General features: G+C 36.7%; 1 protein-coding gene across 1 annotated transcript; it reads right to left on the bottom strand.

Annotated features, from left to right (window-relative positions):
* Window positions 1–287: 287 nt before the first annotated feature.
* Window positions 288–9,786, bottom strand: LOC118563216 (cytochrome P450 4V2-like). The gene is made up of 9 exons (XM_036137488.1): window positions 9,697–9,786; window positions 9,029–9,219; window positions 7,173–7,242; window positions 6,953–7,079; window positions 6,665–6,838; window positions 6,462–6,564; window positions 5,186–5,320; window positions 589–768; window positions 288–490 (listed from the first exon to the last, which is right to left on the bottom strand). Exons 2-9 carry the CDS (start codon window positions 9,135–9,137, stop codon window positions 312–314), a joined length of 1,077 nt encoding a protein of 358 aa, XP_035993381.1. The 5' UTR covers window positions 9,138–9,219; window positions 9,697–9,786; the 3' UTR covers window positions 288–311.
* Between the last annotated feature and the right edge of the window lie 675 nt (window positions 9,787–10,461).

The raw sequence follows: 10,461 nt of genomic DNA, 5'->3' as shown, positions 1-10,461 counted from the left end.
ATAGAAGCACAGATCAAAATAAAGCATCCTTTCGGTGTCACAGAATTCAGCCTTTAACAATTTTATTATTCACCTTTCTGTTGCTATAGTTTCAAATATATAAAACAAAATTAAAAACTCTTCAAACATTCTTTAAAAGAGGTACAGTAATTTTGACAAAAGTTCAATTCTATGTATTCATCTAGATAACAAAACATTTTTAACAACTTTCAATACATTTGTTGTTATTCTACCTCTTCAAAATCACAAAACCAACATTATGAATAAATGACTTATTTGAATGACTTAATTAATGATTTATTTAGCGAATGCTACTTTTGTGAAGCTAGAGGTTCCCTCTTTTCCAGTTTAATCCAAATGCCTTGCTCTGGTCGCAGGATGAGTTCCCCGACCGGACGAAGGTCGTCCCGTTTCTGACAAGCCTCGACGTTGAAGTTACGCAAGACGGACGCCAAAACCACCTTTTCTTCCATTAGGGCGAAACGTTGACCTGGACATCAGCATACGACATAGATATCAATATCAGACATGACACATGAATAAAGCGTGTATGTGGACCAATCAAAACCCAGAATACATTTTTCTCACCTATGCAGTTGCGGAGTCCAGCGGAAAAGGGGACGTATGCATACGGAGGCCTTCCAGCCGAATTCTCAGGAAAAAAACGCTCCGGTCGGAACTCCTCTGGTTCCGGAAAGTATCGCGGATCACGATGAAGAGAGTAGGTGATGATGATTGCGTTTGCTCCTTTGGGGACTTTAAAACCATCTGAAAGTGAAAGTGAGAACCAATAAAATGTATCTACTAATTATTACATGTGTAAGAACATCTTATGATACGCTGCAATATTTAGGTAAAGTTGCCTTGCGAACGAATATCCAGCTGCTGTCAGCTTCTGACTTAGTCTAATGGAGCATTTTTAAGTTAGTTTGACGGGGTCCTAATTTGAAGATTAGTGCTTGAAAATAACTTCTTCAGTTACCCTGTTGTGTTGACTAAGGCTGTTAAACATCAGTTACATAACAATAAATAAGTCCCTCTTGCTGTTAAGTTAACAGCAAGCAATAAGTTAACAGTTAACTTATTTATTTTGCAGCATTTTAGAGATGATGACAGTATGAAATCCAAGATACAAATGATTAGTAAGCACTAAAAATAATTAACCAGATAACCGTTAGCCGCTAACAATGCTAAAGTTAGCATGTTTTCATGCTTCGTCTTAGTGCTAAACCAAAAGGCTTATTTCCCAATTTTTAACAAGGAATGGACTATTTTTTTATCTAGTTCAAAATCTAATCACAGCTGAACAGGACAATTCTACATCAAACAGAGATTCCTTATCATGACAAATGACATTTATTACAATGTTTATCCTCTTATTAAAAACACTAAAATAAGCTATTTGATTTGTTTTCTGGCATTAGGACCAACTAAGATTTATAAAAATTTATAAAACAACCGCAATACAATACTGACCTTTCGTACTTGGTCTGGATAATTCTACATAATAATATGTCCTTTAAAACACAGTCTTTGATTTGTGAAACCTTGACAACAGTGATACCCTGAAAGACCAGAGATTCTGTTTCAGAGACCTTTAGGTTTATAAAAAGAAGCAGAAAACTAATCAGAAACGCCAAAACACGTCAGCTTCAGTGAGTTAAAGAGAATGTTCATGCAGCAGGGAACTGTTCAAAATTGATGGTTATTGTTTTAAAGCATATTGAGAAGTATTTACTAAATAATTCCTCATAACAGTTTTCAAAATCACCATGGAGTTTAAATGTCCTTATTAAGCAAGTTTAAACTTTCAAATACTGGATTGTGAGACAAAACTCTAACAGATAAAAAGCTGTATTTTCCAATAACGGTCTGTCAGTGCTTTATCTTACTTTTTTAGTTTATGTTACAGGCCAAATTAAGTTTAAATGATCCAGTTTGGTTTTTTTCAAACTTTCTTTATTGCCATACAAGGATTCTTTTTTTCAAGTTGTATTCAAATGTCTTCTCCGATTCAGGCAAGGTTAGTCTAATCTTTACCAGTTCAAGACAATGAAGCATCTCCTTAATCCAGTCCGCATACGAAGGTGGAATCGAGGATTTCCATTATAGGAGAATTAACCTCCTTGACAGCAGGGTAGAGAATGCCACCAAGTACTTTTTATTAGCAGGAAGACAGAGTGCCAAACAAAGCAGTTAGAGCATTTGGAGCATATCCTATGATCTTAGACAATACAAAAAAACAACAACAGCTGAATGAGGGCCGGTGCCAGAACATATGTATATAATCAGAAGGAGCCTAAATACAGATTACAGAGAAAAGAAACTGTATTGACAATTTTGGCCAGTCTAACTTTAGCATAGTGAGTTCAACATAAAATCCTACACTAACTGAAACTTTGTTTTAAATGATCCAATTTAAAATAAAGTACTGTTTGCACCATTACACCAATGTAAGACGCTATTGCTCCCTCCTCTAAGGAGGTTTATGCTCTTTTAAGTTAACATGAAACAACTCTGATGCAACCAGCAGAGGGCTGTGATAATGAACATTTTTCCAACATCCTACATTTTCATTCAGCTGCTATGTCTACAAAATGTATGCCAAAACCGTGCTGTGTGTTTCATCTTATTCTGACTTTTATGTGCATTTCATTTTCATAAAATTGTTTATGAAATTTCCTTCTCAATCTTACAGAACATTTTGCCTATAACAAAACACTTTGACACACATAGAGAACAGTAGCTACGTTTACATGGACAAAAGTAATCGGAATAAAGGGTCGATCGGAATAAAAATGTGTTGTGTAAACAAGCCAATCGGAATATTGATAAAATTGTATTTATATGACAAATTTTTATTCAGATTGACCTTATATTCAGTTTGCTTTTGTCCATAAAAACGTAGCTAATGAGAGGGATGGTCCCTCAACTTTTCCAATTTTTTTCATTTTACAAGCAGACATTTCAATGTGTTTTATTGAGCTTTTATGTGATGGAAATTGAGAGGAATTAGGAGAATGGCTCCATAGCAAACCTACCAAGACACAGTCATGAATATAGATGAAAGAGTCGGCCAAGGAAAGCTTTTATCAGAGAATCAAAAACCAGGCCCATGGTAACTTTGAAGGAGCTGCAAAGATGCACAGACCGGGTGGGAGAATATGTCCAAATGATAGACTTTTGTTCTGCACTCCACCAATCTCACCTTTATGGAAGAGTGGTGAAAAGAAAGTGCCAAAAGAAATTACAATTGCAAGCCACATAGAGGACACGTGTGGAAGAAGGCACTCTGGTCAGGAAAGACAACGGATTTTCCTTTTCCATTTTTTTTTTTTGTGTTGAGGAAAGCTAAGACTGCACCTCACCCTTAACATCATCAACACAGTGCCACAAGAGGGCTGGCTAGGATTGTGAAAACTATATCCTGCTCCTGTACCACTTAAAAAAATATTTGAAACATTAACTTAAAGACGACAAAGACTGAACACATGTTTGTAGGTTGTTTCGCTGTTTAGCTCTGTTGTCCGGGTGGTTTACAACGTCACTGATGAACGTGAGCTTTATGATACTCTGAAACATCCGTGTCGTACTGTTAGCTTAGCACATAGCACTGCTACACTCATAGTCTAATTTCAACTTAATTTGACAACTTTCAGCGTAGCTGAAATGTGCTGGATAAAACTGGTTGGAGTATCTGGCTTGTTGTTCTAATTTACTGCATTCAACCTCCTAGGTATGTTCCATATTATTCAGCCGGTTTTGGATGTAGCTATTTAATTGAATAAATTGGTTTACCAGATTAAATGTTTGTAGTTTTGGATTGTGTGAAATAAATTTCTAAATAAATGCATATAGTCCTGTCCAGTGGGACTGATATGTTTTTTTTTCCTCTTCATGTTGCATTTTTTGACAGATGCTACTTATATTCCGGAGTGACTAATGGTCCGAAAAGTACTGTAGTACCCGAGGTAACATGGAATGGTTTAAAGTGTTATGGCCCAGTCAAAGTACAGATTTAAAACAAAAGTCCAGATCTAAATCCAATTGAAAATGGTAAGACTTGAAAATTGATGTCTGCAGATACTTTTCATGCAAGTCGACTGAACGTAAAGAGGAATGGGAACAAATCTCAGTTCCTAGATGTGCAAAGCTGGTAGTGACTTCTCCTTAACCATTTGCCAGCATTGACTCTGAGGTGCAGTAAAATCATGTTTTTTTTCCCATCCTAACCAGATTTTATCTCTGTAGAGCTCAGTCATTAAGTCCTCTCCCAAAAGATCTTTAAACTTGTCTGAAAATTTATCAAATTTCATAGAGTAGAACAACTCCTCCATGCTCATCTCCACTTGGATAAACCATTGTAAGGTAATAAACACACCCACACTCTCTTGAAGAGCGTTAGACTTCATCTTGACTCACACGCTACGATAAACATCTGAGTCAAACCACAATAACAGGATGCTGTCTGCAGCAGGAAACAAAGCAGAGCCTTGGGTCTTTTAGCGTATCTTTTTCACCCATAACCATTGGTTTCATGCGCCTGATGGAATATAACACCAAGAGCAAACCCTCCTCGAGTTGAAAATGCATAACTCCTCAGGTTCCGGTCCAGATTCAATGATTGATGTCTGGTTTTGTTCAGGAGAAGGAGCCCTTAAAGTGCTGACGTTACGAGGTCTGTGGATCTTTGTGGAAGAAAGCCTAAAATATTAGAACCCATACTTCAATTCACACCCATTTTTATGCCCTTTAACAACTGATGATTAAAAGTGATTTAATTTTATCTACTGAGTCTTCTTCGGGGGAATTATGTTCTGTGACACCAACAAATACTATATAACAGGAGGCCATATAAGTTTCCATGTTTCCATAAGTCAAGTGGCCCAAGCAGGGATCAGAATCAGAATCATTGGAAATAGACCGTAATGCAATATCTTTGTCAAATAATTTACACATAGATTCAATTGCATGTGATAGGTGAGGTTTTTTTTTTTTTTTTTTTGATTATTTGTATCTCGTAAGTCACAGGTACAAAGTGTTGATATGAACCGGTGAAGGATGAACTGACCCGGAGATGAAACAAAAAACATCTATCGTGTTACATGCCTAGCTTCCCTTGTCATTTTAACATACCCCACCAGGAATACTGTAATGCACCAGTTAACGGACAGCTGTAACTCACTGATATCACAGTCGTCACAGAGGCTCCGAGCGAAGAAAGGCACAGAGGGAAACAGCCGCAGAGCCTCCTTGATGACACATTCTAGGTATTTGAGCTTCTTCAGGTCTTCGGTGTTAATGGGTCGGCCCGATGTACCTTAGCACAATAAACAAGACACAGACACAGTGGTGAACCCGCTCTTACAGCACACTTTTCACACTAAATAAGCCTGAGAGTAAAACAGGCCTCATGTCAGACCCATGATTTGGCTGAATTTCTTACTGCTCCAAAACCTTGACAATCTGTTAGCCACTCATTAGCCTTTTAGCATGAAGGTCTCGCCCACAGCCAAAATCCAACAGATTAACAAATCTAAAAGGAGCATATCGTTAAAAACTCATAAAAATACATGTTACTTCAACTGAACAGCAAAATAAAACAACCGAACGTAGAGAGCTGCAGATTCCTTAAAATACTGCCGGGTTCAGGGCAATGGCAACCATTTTACAGTTAGATTAATTGATTCATGCCTGACTAATTATTAGCGTCAATTATTTCAGAACAACCCTTAGTCTTCCTCATCCAAAGCACTGAATCCACTGTTTGTTTGTTTTTTTGTATAGTCCACCAGGCCTTTATTCAACTTTTAGCTCAGTTCTTAGATTTCTAATCTGATTTTGTGTTAGATACTGATAAGCATTAAAAGTGACATGCAAAATCTAGCTTTAATGCTGTCTTAGATTCAATTGATTTTGCGATGGTTGGATGGATCCTTTTAACTTCATAATGATGTGCAACTTTGTGTTGTTCTCCCACATAAAGTCCCATTGAAATTAAATACATTTTAGCTCTTGGCAGCAACTTGACACAATGTGAAAAAGTGAAAGATACACTTTTCCAAGGCACTGTGTGCTAGTCAGGGGAAATTTGCTTCAGAATTTTAAGAAGAGGTGGAGCTTTTCTGTGCAGGATTTAATTGTGGCTTAATTAATGCTGTTGTACTTTAGGGCATCTGGTTCACTCAGCTGGCACAAAATTAGCATTTACTGTAGCTCAAAGGTCTTCATGCGTAAACCCCGGAAAACTGCATGGAAGCACGGTACATTATTCCACACTGCAGAGACAGTTGTTTTTAATGAGAAGAATTATATGAATTTTAACAAAAGGGGGTTATAGTTGTTAAACTTAAGAGAGAACAAATGGGCCTGAATAAAGATGAGTCAAAATCCTTGGGGCCTGGAATATTAAACAAGTTATTAAATGAAGGAAGAGATGGGGGGCGCCATGTTAATGTTACCAAACACTTCCTGGAGCTCTTGTTGAACTTTTCGTTGCACCTCAGGATGGGTTCCCAGCAGGTGGAGAGCCCAGTTCATGGAGGCCGCCGTTGTATCATGACCCTGAAAAAGAGAAAGAGCCTCATGTATTTACAACTGCAGAGCTTTGAGTTTTTCCAACACAACAAAACCACGTTCGTTACTGATGTTTCTGATCACCAACCTCAAACATGAAGGTGTCCACTTCCTCCTGGATGTCCTGATGGCTCAGCTTGTTGCCGTGTTCATCTGTGGTCTTCAGGAGCATGTCCAGGAAGGCCTTTCGCTTCCTCTTGCCGTGGTCAGACTCGCTGTCTGATTCAACGTAGGACAAGTTTTCAGACCTTTCCTTTATCACCTGCGCATAGAGACTGTTAATGATGCTGTTAAAGTTTCCATTTTCTGCATGGCTGAATTCAGACAATGCATTTGACATTAAGCTATCCAATCCCCCCCAGGCTCAGTAACTCACTTTGTAGGTAAATGAATGGAGGATCTTCAGCGTCTTGTCATGCTTCTTGCCCTCACCGAAAAAGTAGTAAATAAAGTCGGGCCAAAACCAGGGTGTCCTCTGTCTGTGGCTGACAATGTCGCTCATTCTGCAGGTAGAAAACACTACTGAGCCCTTAGATCAGATATCATTTGCTTTAACTTTGAATTTGTGTGAAAGAAAACTAAAAAAAAAAGCGTACCTGTATACACACTTAACATACTCGGACTGTGAATCGCTCTGCGCGTAAATCTTCCTCCCCATTGCAGTCTCTGAACAAAGAGCAAAGAAGTTTTGTAAACTTGCACAAACAGATCTTTGATCAATTGTCTGACAAGGTGTAGTAAAATTTTAAATAAATATGGTGTTTTACAAAAGAATTCAATGTGAATTTATGCAAAAAAAAATAGTACAAAGGGGGGAAAAAGGAAACTGAACGATTAAATGATGCAAGCAAATTTTAAATGTGTTTATTAACATTTGTTTGACAGAGAAAACTATTTTTTGTTGTCCTGTGAGCCTCTCCTGTCCTTTGCTCTGTTCTTCTCATTTCTGCTAAGTTTTAGTAAATCAACAGCTCAGGGAGCCATGAGTCCTTTTTTTTTTTTTTTTTTTTTTTTTGCATGAAGTAAACAGGGTTTCTTTTGACTGGTTTCAACCAAAAAAAAAAAACTGAACAGCTTTTCAGATTCAATCTGGATATCCAGCCTGTTGTATGTGCAGAATGTGCTATGGTATTATCTTGCTGAAATAAGGACAATTTCTCTGAAAAAGGACACCATGTCGAACAAGATAGCTTGCTGAAACATATTTCTGTACATTGGGATTTTTTCCCCGTTAATTTTCACCCAAAGGCATAAAAGAGCTCCAGATACAACAATGTGTTGCATGAATTTAATCTTAATAAAGAAAGTGAAGGACAGTAAAGTGTGATGTATGTTCAGAATAACAAAAATTGCTCTCCTGACCGTCAGTGTCCCAGCTACGTGGTGCGACAAGGACAACTTAAAATGTATGTATCAGAATTTTTTCATTAGGGTCTAAATTTGAGTACTTTCGGTTTGGATGTTTCAAACTGCTAATAAATAAACCAGTAGAAACAAGATTTTATGGATTACTTTCAACCTTTTAGACAAATTTGTTGCGTTGTAAATGTTGTTTGTCATATTGTTTAAAACATATCTGGGAAAACGAGATGAATACTACTTATTGTTGCATTTCAGCCCTTTTTATCCAGCATCTTTTGCTGTTTTTAATTTAATAAAAATTTTATTTTGATGCTTATTTCCTGTGATACCCCTAAAAACATTGGAGATTCATGGACATGTATTTATGGCTGTCTGAGGTTGACCGGTTCTGGTCTTTATTTCGAAAATGGGACTTTTCTGCACGTTGGTCCCAACACTAAAATATTTGCCTAAAAAAAAGATGCTGGAAGCCAGGCTTGGCTTGCCCAATTTCACCAACCCCAATAAATTTCAACAGTATATGAACATGACTAGACATCTTAATATAGACCTCTTTTTACAATTCAACTCTCAAACACAATTTTGAATCATTTAGATGGAAGTTAAAAATCTCTTTTTATTGTATATTTAACAAAGATTTGCTCAGGGGGATAGTAGTTTTCAGGGGGTGCAGAGTGTCATGGACAGCACCAGTCTTTGGAGTGTTAAGTTTTTTTATTTATCATGGCTACATGCATGTCTTTAAGCAGGTTCTTCTTTTAATTGCACATGTAATGTCTGATTATAATGTGTTAAAATGTCAGCAAAAACAGAAGTTTTTTGCTTGGCAGCACTGTTAGAGATACACATCTTCTTTGTGAATTAAAGGGGCCAAAGCTCTGGTTTGATCCAGTTTTACATATGCATAACGTCTATAATCATGTAATAAATTGGTCTCATAATAAAAACCAACCTTGTTTACTTATTGCAGATGCATATTTGTCTGTGTTTGTTTCTGGCACACACGTTATTTGCATTTGATCTTGTAAGCTGTTAGATACTCCTTGGGAAGATTGTGTTTCAATTCATTTTAAATGTAGCATCTACTCACCGCAGATTATGTCCAGAGCACAAAGGGTGATGTCACTGAAGCAGTTGAACGGACCTTTTCCTGCCTTCTTCTCGAGCTTCTCCACCAGAATTTCTGCCTGTTCATTCATCACTTGCAAAAAGTCAGCGAGGATGGAAAAGTGGAAGGTCGGTGTCAGAATCTTTCTTCTCTGGCGCCATTTTTGCCCTGTGCTGAATAAAGGACATACAATGTTCTTATCTGTAACATGACTCCAACCAATAGCTGTTACTTTTTTTTTGGTCAAAACAATAGAATTTATAACATCTGAGGAAACTTTCTTTAGCTTTTTACTATGTGCACTTTTTGAGATCCCTTCTCTGTTCCTGGAGTAACAATATAAATTTCAAATCAGGCTGATAGGCAAGGCAAAGGCAGGCAAAGCAAATTTATTTATATAGCACAATTCAGTACAGAGACAATGCAAAGTGCTTTACATGATTAAAATATAGAAATAAAAGTAAGTAGGGATAGAATGTAGAAAATACAGTATTTTTATTTTGATAGTTATCATATATTATCAAGCTATAATATATATATATATATATATATATATATATATATATATATATATATATATATATATATATATAATGTTTTATGCTTAGACAGGACATAGTATTTATGCCAAATGAAAGAAACATCTGTACCTGGTTAAAAGGCCAGTCCCAAGCCAAGGATGGAGAAATTTGTATGCAAAAGACTTGTCGAGGTGAACAGGGTTACTCAGAATCCTCTACAAAAGAGAGTGCAGGCAAGAAAAAAATGGTCATTCACATACTTCATACTTATTAACCACATTTGTTAAAAATGACTTTGTAACTAACACCTCAGAGCTTAGCTTAGTTGCAGACATCAGACCGTGGTGCAGAAACATGTTTGAGAAATGCAGTTACTGAAGCAGTTAGATCCAGAACAGGGTGGGAATTAAATGCTTCTTTCGCCACTAACACACATACGTCATCGGTGGCACAAAACTGAATAACATTTCAAAGGCATCACAAATGGATGGTTAAACCTCCAATGGACTGTTAAGCTCAGTGTAGCTCAAATGCACGCAGTTTCCATTTCATTACAACTTCTATTTATAAAAAATAAAGGGCATGGCTTGTGATTGAATAAATCTACTTTTACAAATGACCTTGAAGTTATTGAATAAAAATAAAAGCCAAACATTTTCACTTGTATTCAGTTGAGGAGACTTGCACTTTATTTATTCTAATTAAAATATAATTGAAGAGCACATTTGATTCAGTAATATAATTCAATCAAACTCAAGCGATTTATAAAACACAGCTTTATATGTTTCAGCATTTGTTTGTGTTAATTTTGATGACTATGGCTTGCAGCAAATGAAAACCCTTAAATGCAGTCTGAAATATCTTCTAATGAAAAAGGATTAATTATACTGAAAT

Source organism: Fundulus heteroclitus, chromosome 5 (genome assembly GCF_011125445.2).
Source record: "Fundulus heteroclitus isolate FHET01 chromosome 5, MU-UCD_Fhet_4.1, whole genome shotgun sequence".
NCBI classification, from domain to species: Eukaryota; Metazoa; Chordata; class Actinopteri; order Cyprinodontiformes; family Fundulidae; genus Fundulus; species Fundulus heteroclitus.
Note: the sequence above shows the minus strand (reverse complement) of the source record. Positions and strands in the feature narration are given on the sequence as shown.

What these genes read in the sequence shown, in the direction of transcription:
- LOC118563216 (XM_036137488.1), bottom strand. Translation starts at nt 9,137, where the DNA reads ATGAATGAACAGGCAGAAATTCTGGTGGAGAAGCTCGAGAAGAAGGCA. An exon ending in AGAGCTCCAGGAAGTGTTTG is followed by an intron (nt 5,321 to 6,461) that starts GTAACATTAACA and finishes TATTGTGCTAAG; the next exon opens with GTACATCGGGCCGACCCATT. An exon ending in TGGACTCCGCAACTGCATAG is followed by an intron (nt 491 to 588) that starts GTGAGAAAAATG and finishes GCTGATGTCCAG; the next exon opens with GTCAACGTTTCGCCCTAATG.